The following is a 20,898-nucleotide window of genomic DNA, read 5'->3' as shown; positions in this document are numbered from 1 at the left end:
ATTTATTTAAAGAGTGAACCTTGGACTTTGGTCCAGAGGTGCAGCAACTTTTTTCTGTCAACTAGTGAGGTTGCGGCACATGCAAGAAAGCAAATAAGAGTATTTCCCCAAATACTGAACAATAGCTGTAAGTTTCAATATGTTTATCTGCAGTTACCTTCACAGCATGACACACAAAATAAGGAGCCAATAAAAAAAAAAAAAAAAAAAAAAAAAAAAAAGGGGTTAATGTCTTTGATAAACATGACATGCAAATCATCTAGCTTCCTCTTGAGGCAAAAGCATTCAAGTGGTTCGCAAATCTTACAAAAGTGTCACACTTTTAGGATTCATGTATTCCAGCAGTTTTGTTATTATCAGTAACACAGAGCAAAATCCCACTCCGCTGACTCTGAGGCTAGTAGTGTGACTCCTTATCAGTCTCTGCTCAGGTAGAGCCTCGGCCTAGACGCCGCCTTGGGCTGGCATTTCTGCGCCCCCCTCCTTGCTCTTTTTGCTCGACTGTTGGTTGCCGCGCAGCTGTGTGTTGCTCCTGATGGATTGCATGGCCTGAATCTGCTGAAGACGTGTGGTCAGCTCAGCTTCGCAGGCCTGCAGCAGCACGGACGTCTTTGCTCTGTCCCAGCCCAGCACCTGCTCCATACCTTCCACCCCTTTGGCCACTACCATCTAAGGACACACAGAAGGGTACTTCATTGTAGATATTGGAAATGGGAACATATGAGCTTTTACACTGACTTGGCATATAAACATAAGTTTATGAATTTGACAAACTCTTGTGCTTACACTTCACCTAAAGTAAATAGGATTATAAAAGAACTAATGAAGTAGTGGTGTGTTTTAAGTGTGTCAGGACTGGCAGTTTCAGAGGCTTGCTTTGATCATTTTGCAGCAGACTCATTGGTGTGTTTTACGACATAAGCCTTACAGCAGAAGGAATGACGTGGGAATATGATGACGTAGGACTGTTCACAGAAGAGTTGCCCCTGTCTAAATCTGCTGGATGACTTTCTTGGCACTTCTCAGAAAGAGTAAATTCTCTTTGGCATATGCAACAAAATAGATAAACAAAAAGTCACATTTGGGGTATTTTTATTTGCTGATGATTTGAGGCAGACTGGATCAGAGGTGCGTGAGTAGGCTACCTGCAGATCCTCAGTGGAAAGCCTGGTCTCTGGGGATGTTTTGCCTTTTAGGACCCTCAAAGTCCTGGTCATAAATCCGGAAACAGCATCCACCTCCATTCCATCCAGCACATCCACATCGACAGCACCTGAGATATAGAAACAGGTTTTCTCTTGGGATCATTTGTTGTGTAAAAATGTTTAAACATAGTAAATCACTGCTTGAGGTGGGGTTGTTAAACAGCAACAATGGCTCCACCTAGTGACCAAAAGGTAAAAGTGCAGCTCTTATGAGAAATTTAGAGAGTGAACCGATTACCAGTACACCAAGAAAGAATACATGCAGACTAATGACTAAATAACAGCTGTATGTATAATTAACTTTTTGTGATTTCAACACCCCTGCTTGCTGGCTAAGGTTATGCCAGCAATGTCCCTGACCCTTATCTAAAGAAGAACTACATCTGGGGTCATTACCTATCTCAAGGGCTTCAAAGTCATGGGGTTATGGGTGTACTCATGCATACTGATCACAGCTACTGATTAAATGTTTTTTTTAAGTAGAGGAAGATAAGTAAGCACCCTTTTTAGAGCAGCAGCCTAAGCAGAAATGCCCAGACCTCCCTCTCCCCAGCCACCTGCTCAAGCTCATCTGGAGGGACCCCAAGGCGCTCCCAGGCCTACTCCCTGGGACATACCCAGAACATCTCTCCTAAGAGGCGCCCAGGAAGCATCCTAGTCAGATGCCCGAGCCACCTCAACTGGCTCCTTTCGATGTGGAGGAGTAGCGGCTTTACTTTGAGCCCCTCCCGAATGAATGCACTTCTCACCCTATCTCTAAGGGAGAGGCCAACCACCCTTTGGAGGAAGCTCATTTCTGCCACTTGTAATTGTAATGTTGTTCTTTCGGTCACTACACAACGCTCATGACCATAGGTGAGTGTAGGGACGTAGATTGATCGGTAAATTAACCGCTTCACTTTCACGGTCACCTTACTCTTTACAACAACAGACCGGTGCAGTGTCTGCATCAGTCTGTTTGTCAATCTGCTCCTCTCTTCTCCCTTCACTCTTGAACAAGACCCCAAGATACTTAAACTCCTCCACCTGGGGCAGTAACTCATCCCTGTGCACACCACCCTTTTCCTTAGAGGTGCTAATGCTCATGCCAGCCACTTCACATTCGGCTGCGAACTGTTCCACTGCGAGCTAGAGGCCACCACCTGATGAAGCCACCAGGACTGCATCATCCGCAAAAAGCAGAGATCAAATTCTGAAGCCACCAAGGTGGAAGCCTTCCGCCACTTGGCTATGTCTAGAAATTCTGTCCATAAAAATTATGAACAGAATTGGTGGCAAAGGGCAGCCCTGGCGAAGTCCAACACCCTGTGGTTGTACAGGGACTGAATGGCCCGTTGTTGCGGGCCAGAAACCCATACTCCCGCAGCACCCCCACAGGATATCCTGAAGGATGTGGTGAGAAGTGTGATCCCCGATAGTTGGAGCACACCCTCTGGTTCTCCATCTTAAAGATGGGGACCACTACCCTAGTCTGCCAGTCTAGTGGCACCACCTGAGATCTCCATACAATGCTGCAGAGGTGTGTCAACCAAGACATCCCTACAACATCCAGAGCCTTCACGAACTCAGGGAGAACCTCGTCGACCCCAGGGATCCTGCCACCATGGACTTGTTTAACTGCCTCAGTGATCTCAACCCCAGTGATGGGTGAGTCATCCCCCTCATCCCCAGACTCTGCTTCCACTATAGAAGGCGTGTCACTGGGATTAAGGAGGTCCTTGAAGTATTCCTTCCACCACCCGACTATGGCCTCAGTTGAAGTTAGCAGCACCCCACCCGCACTATAAACCTTGTGAGTACAGCACAGCTTTCCCCTCCTGAGTTGCCTGACAGTTTCCCAGAATTGCTTCGAGGCCACCTGAAAGTCTTTTTCCATGGCCTGAACAAACTCCTCCCACACCCGAGTTTTTGCTTCAGCCACCACGCGAGCCGCGTTCCGCTTAGCCTGCCGATACTCATTAGCTGACTCCAGAGTCCCACAGGCCAACCAATCCCAATAGGACTCCTTCAGCTTGATGACTCCCTTCACCTCCGGTGACCACCATCTGGTTCGGGGATTACCACCATGACAGGCACCAACCACCTTGCAACCACAGCAGAAATGGAGGCGCAGAACATGGTCCATTTGGACTCAATGTCCTCAGCCTCCCCCAGAATGCTGTTGAAGTTCTGCCGGACGTAGGAATTGAAGAGCTCGTGGACTGGGACCTCTGCCAGGCATTCCCAGAGCACCCTGACTATACGTTTAGGTGTGCCAGGTCTGTCCAACATCCTCCCCCGCCACCTGATCCAACTCATCACCAGGTGGTGATCAGTTGAGTGTCCAGAACATATGGCTGCAGATCTGATGATTCGATTACAAAAATCAATCATCGACCTGTGACCGAGGGTGTCCTGGTGTCCATGGTGTTCATTATAGACAAACTGTGTTTGCACAGAAGTCCAATAACAAAACACCATTTCGGTACAGATCAGGCAGGCCGTTCCTCCCAGTCATGCCCCTCCAGGTATCACTGTCATTGCCCACGTAAGCACTGAAGTCTCCCAGTAAGACGATGGAGTCACTGGATGGAGAACCCTCAAGCACCCTGCCCAGCGACTCCAAAAAGGAGACTGATTCCATAAATCAGGCCATGGACCATGGTATTGCATGACAGATCAAAATCTAACTTTTCTACATTCTTCCCTTGAGTTAGGTTCCTTTTTTTATGCTTTAATGATTCACAGGTCAGTGTTTGGCGGCTTAACAAAGAAAAAAAAACATCTAAAAATGATCATGTCCAAGGGTTGGGCTGAAAATTTATGTAAAAGCAGCCATTGTCCCAAGAAAAACTTTGAAAGACCTTCAGAAAGCCTGAAAAACTATTGCTCAAGACCACCTTAAAAAAATTACAAGAAAATCTGGCTCCTGGGAAGCAAAATATGAAGAACTGAGGAGTGGCTCAAGGCTTCCACTCAGCACTGTAGTTGATAGTTTATGTATCCCAATGAAATAAGGAAACAGAATGGACTTTCTAAGCAAGACGCAGTGACTTGTTACAGAGTTTACACTGTGTCTGAATGTCACTCTATAATCTATAAAATCTCTGCAGAGTATAAAGGCAAGAATCAGATTTTCACATCATTATCTAGACAAGCTATCACCACATGGTAAATATGACAACCACCTATTAATGACACAGCCATACCTCCCTGAGTAGGCTGGCTTGGTTCTTCTTGTTGTCTGTTCTCTTCCTCTACAGTTTTTAGGTAGAGTTGGAGCAATTCCTTGGACTGCCTCTCCTGCTCTCTTCGATCCAAAACCCTCTGCAGTGTTGCCTGGAGATCCTGGGCCTTCTTCTCTTGGAAGCCCAGGGAAGAGGCTAGTTCGGGGCATGGGGCATCAACTAAGGTCTGAAAAAGAATGTGACACAGAGCAAAGCAATTTTTATCTTGATTAACACACTTAAGCACACACACCAGCAGAGATTGACAGCAGAAACAAAGACAATTCCCATTAGCATGACCTACTTGCTGTTGTTTGGGATGGACAGTATAAAATGGACAGTATTACCACCTGGCATGTAAATGTTTACGGTGACAAACAAAGAGTGTTTTTCACTTCCTCGTACTTGACAGAGCTATAATATTGGTACCTGTAGGTCCGCCTCAGACATGAGAATAATGCTGGTCAGGTCCTGCTTCAGCTGCCGAGCCAGTTCACACCAGGGTGCCATAGTGCTGGAGGAATCCACAGTATCAGTCTCCAGTATCATAGAATCCCTAGCTAGCCAAGCTGTGCCACCATCAACTACAAAAAAAAAAAAAAAGCAAATTAGTTGACACAAGGAGGTGTTTTCAATGATATGAATGATTGATGATGAAAAGAATGCAGAAAACTGTCACAGAAGTAAACCTACTTACTCTTGCGAGGTGGAGACCATGTTTCTTTGTTATTCAGTAGCATGAATTTTGTGTTTGAGGGTAAACACAAAAAGTAGGCTTGATCTTCTACTATTGTCCCATCACTCTCTAGGACCACTGTGACTGGGTCACTGGAGGTGAACCCAAAATGTTCTCGACCTGTTAGAACAGAAAAATTACAAATATTACAGAGTGCCACAGAATTATATTTATACTTTAAAGTGTTTATCCATATGGCCATATCTGTCCATTTGTTCATTTTCTTAACTGCTTTTCCAATTCAGTGTTCCAGCTGACAGCTGTCAAAAGACGGGGTACAGCCCTGACAGGTCACCAGTCCACCACAGAGCTGACACAATAAACCATTCATGAAAGCATTCACACCCAAGGCCAGTTCAGAATAACCAATTAACCTGTCATGCGTGTCTTTGGACTGTGGGAGGAAATCCACACAGCACGGGGAAAAAGAAAGATCCCCAAAACAGATCCAACCCGCATCCTTCTTACTGTGAGGCGACAGTGCTAACCACATCCGTCATCTGTCAAAGGAAAACGAGTATGCGTGTGTGCGTGTAAAAGCCAAACATTCAAAGCAGTAATACCTCAAAAAGCACCTGTTTATCAGGTGATTCAGCATACTTCCACATGCCAAACAAGTCAGTCCGTTTAAAGAGTCACGTGCTCGTCCATCTATGCCGATCCTATCTGCATTACACAACTTTGGTTGTAGAGCTTACTTCCTCTGCCATCCTAACCTTATTACAGACTGGCTTTTTTTTTTTTTCTTTTCAATTAGAGATGTTTTATAAAAATTGTAAAACTTCTCCCTTACTGGTGCCACGACTCAACATTTTATATACAGAAATATTTAAACACGTGAATACGGAATAGGAATGAAAACAATTTATCACTTCATGATAAGGTGAAAACCTAGTGGGGCAAATGGCATCCCAGCCAGGTCAATGACAGTGACTGAAAAAACACTTATTTTGGCTTCAAAATCAAGGACCCAACCTTGTACTCCCAGCTCCTTTGACGCAAATAAAAATGACAGGCGTTGAAACGCTTTAATAAACAGAGAGACCGTAAAACAGCAACAATTTGGGCAACGCCTGTTGACGAGCCTTCCAGGTATGAGCAGAGGAGCAGTGACTTTTCACGTTTAGCTTCTGCAAGTTTGAACACGATTTAAACGGAGATCCTGTTGCTCGATCAAGACCGATAAGAAAACTTAAGCTGTGCGGCAAAAATCACAATGGTCGTAATGTTAGTGGCTCCCCCAAACAGTTTCAAAGATCAGCAAACATCATAAATTCTTTCACTTTCGCCCCCCCTCTTGTTGCCGCTTTAGTACCAGCGCAAACTAAAATGACATTTCAGTACGGCAACCACAACATTTAACGGCGTAACTGAGTATTTCAGTATTTCCGTTCAATGTTAATTTACACATAACCTCAGTTTAAAACAAGCTATAATGATAACGTCCTCTTCATACAGGTTTTACTAAGGCAAAGTCATGGCAACTTACCTTTTTCCTTCAGATCATCTAAGGAGGGAACCGCTATCCCGTACGATGTTTGTCGTGTGAAATTGCACACCTGACACGGTTTATTCACGCTACTCTGCATTTCAAGAGACTTCTTTTGCAATTTATTTTACCTTAATACTGACAACTATCAACTGCAGCTATGACCCGCCACTACTATCCTCGAATACGGAACTGCCGCGGCACCGCAAAGAAATCTGGGATATGTAGTTTTGTATGTTAAAAAAAAAAAAGATGAACGCCAGAAAATTCAAGGCAGGACCACGTTTCCGTTGAGAGTCTAAATTTTAACTTTTATAATACTAGTTACAGAATATTCAAAACATCTGCAATGAACTCTTTGCAAGCTCTAGCCGTAAGAAACACGACAGCACATCTTTCCGAGCGGCTCCCATTTTAATGCTTAAAGAAGGGATACCGTAAATACCGCTAGATGACGACCTAAAAAGTCTGGCTTGACAGTGAAGCTTCTTTCCGAGAAAATAGTCTTTTTCTTTCTTATAGACATTAGGAGGTCTCTGCATACAGTTTGACTTCTTTGCATATCTTTGTCTTATTGTGAAAATATTTCTATTTGATTGACAGAATAAGGAAAGGGAGTCAGTGCTCTGGAATCCCACAATCAGGGCCCCAGATGACTTTATTTATTTATCTGGTTCATATAAACAAGTAGAGAGCAGGTGGAAGAGAGCATGGAGAGGTGGAGGTATGTTCTGGAGAGAAGAGGAATGAAAGTCAGTAGATGTAAGACAGAATACATGTGTATGAATAAGAGGGAGACAGGTGTGACAGCGAAGCTGCAAGGAGTAGAAGTACTGAAGGTGGATGCGTTTAAATAGTTTAAATACATTGGGTCAACCATTCAAAGCAGAGTGTGCAGGCAGGGTGGAGACAAGTGTCAGGGGTGATATGTGACAGAAGGATAGCAACAAGTGGTGGGCCTACAGGAGGGCGGGCCCATGTCTTCTCTTAGGGCTGCACCTATTCAGGCACCACGAGCTTACCAGACACTCTCCCTCCCCAGGACTGGCTCCAGGGTGGGGGCCCAGTAACCCTATTCCGGGCAGGGTAAACAGTTCCCTTTGTGACTCTTCAACAGGGGTCTTTGTAGAGCTGCTGCTCCTCCACATCGAAAGGAGCCAGTTGAGGTGGTTCAGGCATCTGACTAGGATGCCTCCTGGGCACCTGTTGGGTGAGGTGTTCTGGGCATGTCTTACAGGAAGGAGGTTCCGGGGCAGACCGAGGATACACTGGAGAGATTAAATCTCTCAGCTGGTCTGGGAACACCTTGGGGTCCCCTTGGATGAGCTGGTGGAGGTGACTGGGGAGAGGACAGTCTGGGCTTCTCTGCTTAGGCTGCTGCCCCCGCGACCTGGCGCCGGATAAGCAGAAGAAAATGGATGGATAAAATAAACGCATCACTTAAATTACAATATCACCTGAAACAATTAGTTTAATGCCGCAGGCCCACATTATTGAGTCAAAACAATTAGTGCGTTGTTGTAGCTAATGAACCAATATCTTTAATTTATTATTTTATATTTAAATTGTGTTTTCATGCTGAGAATTCAGTTAGCATTACTGTTTCCGAAAGTGCCCTGGGCAAAGCTATATTAAGCGTTCCTCTGGTGGCTGCATGCAAATCTGTTTCAACAAGCAGCTCAACAGCTCAACCACACCTTGTGATCGAGCTGTTGGCTTTGTTGTATAGACTTTTTTCTTTAGGTGCAATGGTTTGTTCAGGAAAAAGAAGCGATATAGCTGACATTAATTACAGACACTGATATAACAAAAACAAGCAAAAAAAACATTCTTTAGGCAATGAGAGAAAGGACATTCTGAGTTATGACCTCCTGAAGGTGTATGAGCATGAGAATGGACTATGAGGAGCCTGTATAATGCAGCATTTCAGTACCAGACAGTAACAACGAGGAGCCTTTAGTGAAGCCTTGAAATTAGACTTTTTCTGAACTGTTCCGCACTGACCTGCGGGAGGCAGCAATGCGTCTTAAGGCAATGTAGCGAGGTAGAAAAATATTCGAAGAAGAAGACGGTCGGCAGAAGAAGAAGATGGACTCCAACGACCAAGCTGAGCCAACAGCACAGGTCTTTATATGTACCATAAGCGTTTGCTTTTTAATGTCCAGATGCGGCAGTGAACTCTTTTAATGCATGAATATTTCGTGGTTTTAAATGTCATAACTTTGGCTCTAAGTGACTGTAAATGCTTAGCAAGTTAGAGATTAGCGTGCCCGCTAGTTAGCATGCTGGCTAGGTTACGATTCAAAAGTTATCACTCAGACGTGAGTGTGTTAGCAGTGGGGCAACAAGGGGCGTTATTAGGATTCACCATGTTGTGCCGGAAAATAATGGGAGCAGGCTACTGTGTTTACCTCTGTCATCACACGGTACAGCTGTATTCTTCTTGAGTGTGTAGGTTTGTGTTACTGCGGGTGCAGCTCAAAGGTCAGTACAGGCAAACAAACCTCAGGGTTTAAAGTCTCAGTGCTGGCTTTAACCCCCCCCCCCCCCCCCCCCCCCCCCCCAAAAAAAAAGGGACGTTTTCATTTATGTATGTCATATTTATATATGTCACCAGTACTGTACTTTTTGCTGCTATAATTGAGATGTTGTTCATTTCAGGAAGGATATGTGCATATGATTTCCAGAAAATTAAAATACTTACATGTGCATAGTTGAGAGCTCTCGGATTCAGATGCAAAGAGAATATTGTCCAAATCCAAAGACTAATAACGTCAGGGAAGCAGTTATCGAGGAACTGAGTTCCTCTTTGTTGTGCTAACATTTCCATGTTCTTGTTGAGTTATCAGTCAGTGCATGAGAATGCAGATTTCTAAAAATTTACAAATAAATGATGGCATGCGTCCATTCAGTATTTATTCTGAAACTGCCACCCACGTGAGCTGACAAGTCAGATCTGTCAATGCAAGAAAATTCCTTTGAGAAGTAACAGAATATCTATGATATTACAAAATCTAGTTATGCAAGTTTGTAGGCTTTCAAATATATTCTAAAATATTTATCAGACTGCATCTGAATTTGCTGGTTTCACGTGTGAATGTTACTTTTTCTTGACTGACGTAAACTTAGTAAATTTAGTAAACGTTGCAGCATGGCATAAAGCCTGAAAGCATACTCACATTAATGGATGGGCTTACACGAGACTACAGCTGTGTTGGTGTTTCTTCTGCATCTATGTGACTTGCTCGGATCTATTAAACCCTTTTGATTGTTTTGCAAAATGCCCTAAACAGCAGTAAGAGGGGAAAAAAATGGCAGTAGACAACTGCTCAGTCTGCAACTCACTTTTTCTAACCTAATCTTGTGGAAACCTTAAAGCCACTCCTTTATGATAATCAGTCATCTTCTTTTTTTCTGGACATTGAACAAAATCTGACCACGTTTCACTGCCAGCACTGGTCCATAAACACCACAGTGAAACAGGTGGTCTTCAGTTTCTCAGGCCATAATTGTGTTATGGCCTCATTTGCTTTGCTCTACAGTTTCATATCTGTTACTGCACATAGGGAAATGTTTATGGAATACAGCATAAAGGCAAAGTCTTTACCATGATCTGGACAGGTCACACTAATAAGACTTGAGTTTTGACAAAAGCTAACAGAAAGCTGAAGCTAGCTTGATGCTTCCAGTTGTTTCTAGAAGTCTTTCTTCAGAGTTTATTACATACCTGCAGAATCATACAGGAGCATGCTGCATCCAAAAGCTTTTCAAATGCATGAGGGTTGCAACTATTAATGCACCTGACACCACAGCAGTAACGTCAGTCAGTTACAGTAAATTTAGATGGTATTGAACAAGATCTAGCAACAAATAACATTGTTTTTTTTACTTTACACAGGCAGTAACACGTTTCAGTGCTGTAGTTAATGGAGTTCCTAATAAACTAAACAATTATCAAATCTAAAAATATGTCTGAGTGAGTGCTGCAACACTTTTCATTGATGTTGTTGTCTGATTGAAGCTGTGATGCCCCATATCTGAATGACAGAATGCTGTAACTTTAACTGATGAAGATGGCAATGACACATACCCCATGTTTGTAACGGGCTAGATTGTGCATAGTTGCCAACCTTTAAACCGCCCTGACTTCTTTACTCCACTAGATGGCACTCTAATACAAATGTTTGTTTACTTTCTCAGCCTGGCCTTCCACCTGGAAAAGATGGAGCACGTTACCCCAGAGAAGACCTGGTAAGAAATTATTAGTTAATATGAATACTTGATTTGGTGGTAAGGAAATATTGGCTGTAATCACAGAAAATAAAAGTATGCTTATTTGAAGGGTGAGTTGGAAAGCAATAGAAGGATGGCTCAAATGATAGACACATTCATTTTACATTTCAAGTAATAAAAGAAAAAAACAATGAATAAGGTTTCAAAATTGATTGAAATAATTTTTCAAATATTTCTACATGACAGAAGTTGTTGATTTTCAGTATTAGTGCACTAGAGTGTGGATGTTTTTTTTTTTAAACTCAAGTATTAGTAGTATTTTGAAAAAAACTTGTAATTTCTTGGCTCGATCTGGTGATACATAGTTGATAAAGATTGCGATAGTTTCCCCCCTCCCTTAAGATCCAATAATTTAAAGACTTTTATTTGGCTGTATTACACATTCCCCAGGGAGATCCAGTATTAAAGGCTTCCAATTAGCTTTATACATCACAATGATGTCCCCAAGCTGTAATGAGTGTATACTTTATGTTCTTGGTCTTTGGAGAGGAAAATGGTCCATTTTAACAGCAGCGATGTTTCACGGTTGCTTTAATCATGCATAGCATAAAACTTAGACTACACATCTTTGTTGTTCTTTGTTTATCCCTCAGTTTTTCTAGTTTGTGTCAGAATTGGGGCGGGAAGATTCTGAACTGGTTTGCTAATAATTAGTCTTAGTCTACGAAAAATGTTTCTAAAAAAGTTGTTAAAACTGTTGTTTTTTACTCATGTAGCTTTCTATGAAAACAAGACGGGCATTTGAAGGTGTTAACACTAGAAAAGGGTGTTATTTAGTCAGTTTTTCCTCTCCAGTAATGTGCAAAGTGACGTGTTTATAAGGCATGCTTGGCCCAAGTGATGACTATAACCAGGAATGTTTGGTAATTACTAAGTGGGATGGAATCCATCCCAGGTACACTCACTGTCCTTGTATAGGCACAGCATGCAGGTTGGAAAAGTGCTGTATTGTTCAGCCTACATGTCTCAATGTCATTCACCACCATTCACTCTTCATCTTCCCCCCATCATCCCTTCATGCCAAGGCTAATTTAATCCTGGGGTTATTGATTGTGGGAGCATTCTCCCAGGCTTTCTTTCAATTTACTTCAATTTCATCATCCCAGTGCACTTCAAGACTGTCTCCTCAAAAAAGGGAAGAAATTCTTGTTATCAGGGATTCGAGACTGGTTGACAAGTCCCACCACCACCCTCACTTCCAACCCCTTTTCTCCTTTCTCTTTTTGATGAGCTGCTCTTTCCCAGTTAAGTGGATTATTACAGTAGGGATAATTCTTGTCACATGGCATTATTTGGATGAGGTGAATAATTGAAATTTGTGTCTGAAAGGATTTTATCTGGATGAGAGGAAAGGGAGTGCTGGCAGGGTTGGAAGGGCAGGGAACGAAAGAAAGAGAGCAGTCTTTCCCTCGCTCGCTCGCTCTCTCTCACACACACACACACACACACACACACACACACACACATGCCCACACACACATTTGCATAACATTTATGTGCACATGTGCATGTCAGACTGGGGACACCAGTCATGTTAACAGGTTCTGACTCACCTCGCCCAGATCAGCAGGCCCTGGCACACTGCACGGCATGGGCCTTCCTCAGTGGCAAGAGGGTCCAGCTCAGGGGCCGGTGCCACAGCCTCTGCCACCATACAGGCCAGGCAGGGATATCTGGACCTGCAGGTTAGAGTGAGACGAAAGGGTGGGAGAGCCCGCGTGAGTGTGTGTTTCATGGTTGACTGGTGTACCAGTCGCTGCCAGCCGCTGCTGTTGCCTCTGGCACTGCTGTTTGCTCACTCTTACCCCGACTGCCTCCGTCTCAAATCCCCACCCCCCTCCCACCTTCTACTCAGCCCTGCCATGGCCATTAACCCAGCCAGTCTATCGCCGGTCTTTCCCTAGTCTTTATGCTCTCTACCGACAGTGACACCCTGCACTCAACCCCCCCCCCCCCCCCATCTCCTTCAGACACTGTCTTCTGACTGCCTTTAAAATCACCCAAACACATGACAGCAGTATTAATGAGCACAGATCCCACTGATGGAGTGAGAGTACAGTATTTTGATAGACGAGATGTGTTGGAATACATTTTACTTCCCCAGAATAAAAACTACAGTCTAGTTTTATGCATTTAATTTTTTTTGCATTTTTTTCCCCCTCCTACAAGAAACCATATGACACATAAAAGAACAGTCAGGGCTAATTTTTCTTAGTAATTATGAAATTTTTGTTATGACGTTTAGGTGTATATCTAACATTTTCTTTATCTGTTAGGCTTTTAATTATTATCTTGAATAATAAAGCTTAAGCTGTGTATTTCATATTAGAATTCTTGCTCATTAATTTCCTTTGAGTCGGTTAACTGGCGTAACTCTTTGGAAATATGCTCTATAGCATTCATGACAAACGTTTTGGGCATGTGTTTGTCCACATTACAGGAGAGTTGACCCTTCACTAAATGCACTAAACTCTTTGTACTGGAAAAAAAAAGCCTCAGTAGATGAAGTGCATATTTGTTTGAGGGTATGAAAGCGTGTGGTTTTTGTTTGCAGTAGGTGCTTCTGTACCATTTGTACACGTAGACATAGATCGTGTGAACTGGGCGTGTTTTATGTGTTTTAGGTTTGGGGATTTTAGCACAGCAGAGGGAGGGGAAAAAAGAATAGTAAGAAGAACATCCCCGGTCTCACAGCAACTTCAAAAGCGCTCCTTCCCCAGGATATTAAGCGACTGTGATGAAAAATTTAGCAAGCGTTAAATAAGCCGCTTTGAAGTGATCTGTTTTGGCTCAGCAGTTTCCAAATTTCCGTAGCCCCTCTGCAATAGCCATCTCACTATAGAGGGGGAATAATAGGGAACAGTGTGTTAAGTGCAGGAGTTGTGGGGGACCTGGCTGGTTGGCAGTGGACCTGCCAGCAATAATTGGTGTGGCCAAAGACATGAAGGAACTGCTGCTGCTGCTGCTGTCTCTGTTTGTTTTTCTCTGGATCTTTCTCCCCTTAGTTCACCTCTTCCCTTCCCTGATGGGTCTTTTGCTGAGTCCCGTGAGTTGCAAGCAGACAGATGTTGCTCATATGTTTGAGATTTTTTTTTTCTCCCATATGCGTGGGTGTAGCTCAAATGTAACACAGCGGTGATACCAGGAAGTCAGAGGTTACTCTCGGGTCTTGACTCAGTTATTTTTTTGCCCTTAATGACTTTCCTCATGGAACATGTATTTAGGAACAATATCTCCTTTGAAAACCAGTTTATCCTGTGTGTGTGTGTGTGCGTGCGCATGCGTGCATGCGTGTGCATTATTTCTCTTCACAACATTTCTACAGGTTAACCAAAAAATTTAAATAAGTTTTTTTTTTTTTTCCTTTTCACACTTCAGCCACCATAAAGCAAAGAATAACAAGAAGTTAATCTCTAATTTGACAATCAGATTTCAATTCATTTCACTTCCACCACTTTTAAAGCTATTATTTTAATTTTTTTTTTTTCACAACTCCAGGTTTCAACATGCTCCAAATTAATTATTGGGGCAGAATAAGAAATGGGAGCCAGTAATGAGCCTGCTATAGTAACTCCATTCTGTCAAGAAACTAGGCTACCATTTAGTTAGTCAAGGGATCCTTCTCTGAGATTTTCCTTTTTTCCTCTTTGCTCATTACTTTAATTGTAATTGTAATCCTTTATTGGAGCTGTCTGCAGTAAAGGAGAGTTATGGTCCGAGTGGGGGCGCGAGCCATAGAGATATTTCATGATTATTGGGGAAGACGGTCACTAGGTGGCAGCCACTAGTTCGGCCTTGGTGTAATTACTGAGTGGGAAGTGATGGCAAGATATTTTGTGGGTGTGTATGTGTGATTGTGTGTGTGTGTGCACGTGCCAAGGGTGGGGGAAGAGAGATTTCTTAAAAAGTAGTGCACTCCTTGAAAGAGGAAAGTCTGATCAACCCGATCATCTGCCATCTCATAGTCAATAGTCTCTGTATCCTGTCATGCTTACTGTAAACATGCGACACTCTGCAGAAGCACACATCAAAGAGGTGTTGAAAGCATCCGCCTCCATGTTTTTGTGGTGATTCTAAATAAGTAAGTTAGTTTAAGATGTAATCTGCAAGCTGTATTCACACTGCAAATTAGTGCAAGGTGATGTAATATATAGCAGGGGGTGGGGGCGGCGGTATGGCATCGTGTGTTTCTGTGCCCGTAGTTTTACAAAAGAAACATCTGCACAGCACAGTTTGGTTTAGTGGTCACGGGGAAGTTTTCCCTTTGAAAAGCATCAAGGCTCAATTCTCTGTTTCGCAGCGCTCATTGTGCATCGTGCGCTGTTTGTTTCAGTGGTTAATGACACAGGAAGGGCCCTCCATTTTATTGTTGCTGTGTTGCACTTTTTCCCCTCCTCGCCCAACCCGGCAGCCAGCCTCCTTAGAGGACTCTGTATGAATTCTCACTGTCATGTCCAAGGACGAGTGGCGCAGGGTCAGCTAATTGCTTTTATGATTATGATTTCACGTCAGATTTATCGTGCATGCTCGGAGCACATCTTCCAGGTCCTGCCGACGTTGCTGGCTTGGATGGGGAAAATGAGTTTACAGCTTCTGGCTGTGACTTCTTGTTTAAGTGCAGGTCACACTTTTTGACTCATTAGAGTTGAACGCAGGGGGTGAATCACAGTGGCTTTTCCTGTAAAAGCCTCTGTTTTCTATGTCAGTAACTGTACTTGTTTTTCTCATATCTGGCCACAAAAGAGCATTTTCTTACTTGCCTTCAACATGTGCTGAAGTTTGGAGGTCATGAGCGAGGAATGACACAGACAAAGATTTTGGTTTTTGTGTCGTTTGAACTTTTTTTACGAGCCATAAATCCCTCATCTTCGTTTCTGTTCGCAAATGAAATCATTACGCTTATTCCCCTCTAGAATGCCAGAATTATCAGTTGACTCCTTTTTGATGTTAGTGATGGTTCCACCCACCTCTTTGAAAGGGATGAGCACAGATGAGTCCAACCCATTTTATAAATTATTTTTATTTTGCGGTTTCTGCCTTGTGTGCAAAGCCGGACTAGCTCTGAATTGCCAGCCCCAGAACAATAGCATTTTTACTTAGTTTTTTGATGAAAGCATCGCAAGGTCTTCAATTCACTCTAAAGTTCACAGTAAATGAAGAAGCAGCTGTTGCGACTGTATGTCAAAAATAAGCACCCTTTTGTGTGTGTGTGTGTGTGTGTGTGTGTGTGTGTGTGTGTGTGTGTGTGTGTAGATGGCGTTTAATGTCATAACCGTGGCTCTTGATTTGTTGCTGTAATTTGACCTCGCTCTGACCTTCCTGGCTGGGCCGCAGTGTGACTAGTGACAGATGCAGCCTGGGAATATGGTTTGGATAGTTTTCCAATGCACAGAGGAATGCTGAAGTTAGTTTTACGCAAAGTTCATTTTGGAGACATGTGTAAAGTCTATGATTAAGCTGAATTCAATAAACTTTAATGAATACTTAGAACTTTATTTGTAGGGTTTTTTGTCTCTGTGAGTATATTAATGTAAACAGCATGGTAACAGAGCTGTAATTTCCTATTCTCCCACAATTTAGTGAACTGTCACAATATGTTTACTTAAGAAATGATAGAAATACGACACCAGCTTAATTACAGCATAGTCATTTTGCCTCAATATACTTGGGAAAGTGGTCTTATTGAGCTGAGCTTCCTTTATACTCTCTATTCTGCTTTGTAATTACTTCAGCTTGATTTATCATCTTTTCTTTGTGTTTATGGTTGTAAACTGCTCGAGTGAGTAACTTGGTCTGAGAGTGGCTTGTCTCCTTGCAGCGAGGCTGGAAATCTCCTGATGAATCTGAGATGTCTCCGCTGTCAAGACTGCTCACATCGCTCTCAGCCTCCAATGTCACTTTCAAGGCATAATTACACAAGTTGTGTTGATTAGTATGAGAAGCAATTACAGTGGCTTTCCGCTGCAAATGGAGAATGTGATGGGTCTTGATTGACACGAAGCATCCTGGCTTTAATAAGTAAATGACTATGGTAATTCAGGTACTGAGACCCTTTGATTTGTCAGCATCTTTCTCATTTTTGTGATGTCCTCAGATTTTAATGAACATGAATTTGATTGAATCCTCCTTCATTTGCCATGTCCCTGCACCTGTCTGTCCCTCCTATCAGTCCAGCAAGTGCTTTCATATGGGAGTCATACAAGTGCTTCCATAGCTGTCCTAAACAGTCCTGCTGCTGCTGCTGAATTATCTCTTTCCAGAGTGAATTCAGAGTGTAAAAAAATTAAAAAGAAAGAAAGAAATGAATATCCTGCAATTTTGGCATGCTATTCAAAATGCCTTTTAGCATATCATGCTTTCACAAGTGTAGAAATCAGAGGAAAAATTATTTGTAATTGACACTTTGGGGAACATTTTTTTCTCTTTTTATCTTGCTTCCCAGTAAGTTATTAGCTGTTAATTTGTCGGCAAGCTCCCCTACAGCGCTAGATATTTGTTCAAATGCTGGGATCCCCTCAGTGCATTTGTAACTACACTTCTGAAAATGCTGCCCTGTCTAATTATGTAATATAATACTGCCTTTTAGGCAAGTTTCTTTTAATTGAATAATATTAGTGCTAACTAAGGATAAGCTATTGGAACAGCAATACTTGAAAGAGCTGTTTCTATCCTCTATGAAATGCACAGTAGTGCAGTGTAGCACAGTAATACAGCAGCCTGTGTATTTTAGATATTTGAATAAGAGCCAAACATTTATGCTAAAATTTCATTGGCCTAACCCTCAGTCTCATATTTCTTTCTTTGTTAACCACAGTTGGCCTAATCAAGTAATTCCCTGTTTGTCTTAGTAACCCCCTATAGAGTCATACATGCATACATATAATAAAATAATTTGCTCTTGCACTCCCTATCCCAGCTGTAATTTATATGGATTGAATGAGTGCTGCATTGTGGAAAAGCACGAGTGGACCAAATGCTCGTTTGTCACCTCTAATAAATGTTGGAATGTAAATTATGAACTTATGCTTCAGATGTAAATGCACTTTATTCCAGTCCTTTAATGTAAACAGACCACTCCAATACATTAAGGGGTGTTGGGGGGGAGGGCAGAGGGGTATTAGATTTGGAGTTTTTGACTGTTTTCACAATCAATAATAAGCACAAAAGAGCCTAGATGGGGAACGTTATAACATATCTGAAGTCGCCTTCATAAATTATTGCATGAAAGCAGGCTTGTACACCAAAAATGTAAATACATTAATGTTATTAATAATGTAGTGACTAATAGTTCTATCAAGACTGTAATAGCAGTTTAATGGAATATGACAGCAAGAATGTATTACACTTCTTACATTTAGACGGGACCTCACATGACATTTATCAGAGATTTCTGTAACAATTTTTTTGATTATTTTGTTAAGTTAATTGCTTCTTTTCCCCCCGAACGTCTTCTCTGGGAGAGGGGCAAAAAACTGGTAATGGATATTAATTAATATGTGTCAGTTTTCAGGGTTTGATTAAAAATAATGAAAGCAAAATGCTAATGGGATTTTAGAGTTTCTCTGTGTGTGGCGCCCTGAGATTGTGGCTTTATCTGAGGAATCTGAAAAAAAGATAGCATGCTACTCTGTAGGCTAGAATGAAAGTGACAGAATATAGAAACCGAGATAAAATGGAGCTAAAATAGGGCACTTAAGTGAAAATATTGCTCTCTAATTAGTATGACTTTAGGGGTGTGGCTGTGAAGTGTAATGCCAGTAAAAACTAATGTTTTCAGTTTGGAAATGACACTTGATCCTTGCACCTGCAGTTAAAGACCCCCCCCCCCCCCCCCCCCCCAATAAATAAGTAAAATAAAATAAATAAAAGGAACAATTGAATAATTCAGGGAAGTTGCTAGTATGATGTCTTTCTAATATGTTGTTGCTTGCTACAATGTCACCAAATGTGATTTTTTTTTTTTTTTTTTTTTTTTTTTTTGTTTGTTTGTTTCTGCATAATAGTTTGTATCTGTTTTCATGTTATTTTAAATTAGACCTGCCTTGTTAACCTTTTAATTTAAGTTGCACTTCACCAGGCACTGCTAATAAGTAGACTTCATCCATGGTCTGCTTGTTTGTGTTTGTATTTAAGGCAGAGAGCAACTGTAAACCAGGAGTGAAACCAACATTGGTACAGAAGTTTAAAAAAAAACCAAAAAAAAAACCAATAAATTGTAGCCAGTGGCACAACTGACAATTATCCAACACCTGGAGTGGCTCCCCTCCCCAGCATGCGCTTCAAGACTGTCAACTTCTTGTTAATGCAGTGATTAACAGGAAGATTGCATTTGTTTTCATGTGCAGCTCTCCTGGCAGCAGTACTTTGCTTTCTCTTTGATTAAAATAGTAGATGGATGGATGCATTGTAGCTCTGTCATGAATTTCAAAGGAAAGGGTGACAAGGAGACGTTAGCAATGGAATAAATAGAGGAGAGGCTGAGGCCTTTCTGTCCTCTCCAGATTGTGTTTACTGTGGACTGTGGGATTTTAAGCGAGGTATTGGTGGCCTGCAATCCTGTGGAAAGAGTCAGCCAGCTCTGAAAGTCATCCAGCGGCCTTTGGTTGTGTCCAAATTTCACACTCTCTCAGATTTTTTTTTTTTTTTTTTTTGCACATTAAAAGAATGTTTGTCCATTCTTTTAATGGCACCTACCTGTCTGCTCTTCCTTGCATCTGTAGCGCAACGTCATGGTTCCAAAAGTGTGTGGAAAGTGGTTTTAGGTATCATGGGGATGAGAAAAAGGGAAGTGAAGGGGCTTCGTCAAACAGCCTGTACTTTTAAAATACAGAGAGTGGCATTGTCATGTGTTTTCTGTGTCAAGGTCGACAGAAAATGTCAGAACAGGTGTGCGTCTGCTGCTGAGCTGCTTGCCAACTCAGCCCCTTTGCTGTAACACGCCACCTCGTGTGACATTATAGTGGTTCACTGTGGGTTGTCTCCTCTCCTCTTTCTTTTGGAGGCGCATGGTAAAACATGTATTTTCCGCTGTTGCCGCGTGACTTAATGCGCAGCTAAGATGGGTGTTGACGCCTAAACTTTGACCACTGCCTCTGATTGTCACGTAGTCATAAAGAGTTAGGGTGCTGATTTGAGATCTAAAGGAAGAACATAGATTGTATAAATTGATGCGTCGAGTGTGTTGCAAAATCTGAAAATTCTGTCTGAACTTCTCAGTAGTGAAGGATTATGTTTAGGTGGGGCATGTATAAACCGGATGTTACACATTTTATCACTGTGACATTTTATAACTCGCATGTTGTGTATCCTTATCTGGTTTACAAAGGTTAAACTAAAGAGCTTTTATTTAAGAACCTGATAAGCTGTCTTTTTTTTTTCCTTTCCCTCTCTGAGCTAAAGAAATAAAAGTGGTACTTCTCTGACCCTGATCATTGCTTTTTTTCCCTTTTTTTTTTTTTCCCTTTTTTTTTTTTTTGTTGCTGTCAGCACCACACGCTTTTTATGCTTTTCCTACTCTTGAGGTTAGACTCTTAGTGGCGGTTGGATGCCTCTGGAAAAAGAGAATTAGCCAACACATTTCTTTGTCACTTAGTGTGATCAGGAGCAGACCCTGGTGCTGCTCTCTTTCTCCAAAACCAAATGAAGGCCTGCTGCCTTAAGTTTCCTCCCTCATTTGATGTTGATTTCAGCCTGACTGGTCTACTACAGTAGATGTGTGGCCCATTGTCTTGGCAAGTGTGTCTAAATGTTTCTGACAGGTCTCAGTGAAAGACAGGCCGCAAGGGTAAACTGCCAGCCCCACCCCTCGTATGCCACCTCTGCCACCCCTGGCCAGTAGATGGCGATGTTCATCTTTCCTGGCTCTGCGCCTTCCTTAACGCGTCTCCCTTTACACCATCCTTCCCCTCGCCTTCTCTCTGTGGAACTCACTGAGGAAAGAGGGGTCTAACCCTGTATGGAGGGTCATGC

General features: G+C 42.3%; 2 protein-coding genes across 2 annotated transcripts in view; one reads left to right on the top strand and one right to left on the bottom strand.

Annotated features, from left to right (window-relative positions):
* Positions 1-225: 225 nt before the first annotated feature.
* On the bottom strand, positions 226-6,828 carry dffa (DNA fragmentation factor, alpha polypeptide). Its single transcript, XM_030733920.1, has 6 exons — positions 6,637-6,828; positions 5,109-5,267; positions 4,841-4,995; positions 4,394-4,598; positions 1,146-1,273; positions 226-669 (listed from the first exon to the last, which is right to left on the bottom strand). Exons 1-6 carry the CDS (start codon positions 6,734-6,736, stop codon positions 445-447), a joined length of 972 nt encoding a protein of 323 aa, XP_030589780.1. The 5' UTR covers positions 6,737-6,828; the 3' UTR covers positions 226-444.
* A 1,883-nt stretch (positions 6,829-8,711) lies between these two features.
* pex14 (peroxisomal biogenesis factor 14) overlaps positions 8,712-20,898 on the top strand; it is a 42,594-nt gene continuing 30,407 nt past the window's right edge. Inside the window, exons 1-2 of the mRNA XM_030734809.1 lie at positions 8,712-8,760; positions 10,837-10,887. Of these exons, the coding sequence (XP_030590669.1) occupies positions 8,725-8,760; positions 10,837-10,887 (87 nt within the window). The 5' untranslated portion in view covers positions 8,712-8,724. The remainder of the gene's footprint in view (positions 8,761-10,836; positions 10,888-20,898) is intronic.

The sequence above is a fragment of the Archocentrus centrarchus genome, chromosome 7, assembly GCF_007364275.1.
Source record: "Archocentrus centrarchus isolate MPI-CPG fArcCen1 chromosome 7, fArcCen1, whole genome shotgun sequence".
Taxonomy (NCBI): Eukaryota; Metazoa; Chordata; class Actinopteri; order Cichliformes; family Cichlidae; genus Archocentrus; species Archocentrus centrarchus.
This window is presented reverse-complemented; position numbering and strand designations above follow the sequence as displayed.

Coding starts and splice junctions, on each gene's coding strand:
- dffa (XM_030733920.1), bottom strand. CDS start 6,736: ATGCAGAGTAGCGTGAATAAACCGTGTCAGGTGTGCAATTTCACACGA. Junction 1,274..4,393: donor AAGCCAGCCTACTCAGGGAG/GTATGGCTGTGT, acceptor TCTATATCTCAG/GTGCTGTCGATGTGGATGTG. Junction 670..1,145: donor TTTCCACTGAGGATCTGCAG/GTAGCCTACTCA, acceptor GTGTGTCCTTAG/ATGGTAGTGGCCAAAGGGGT.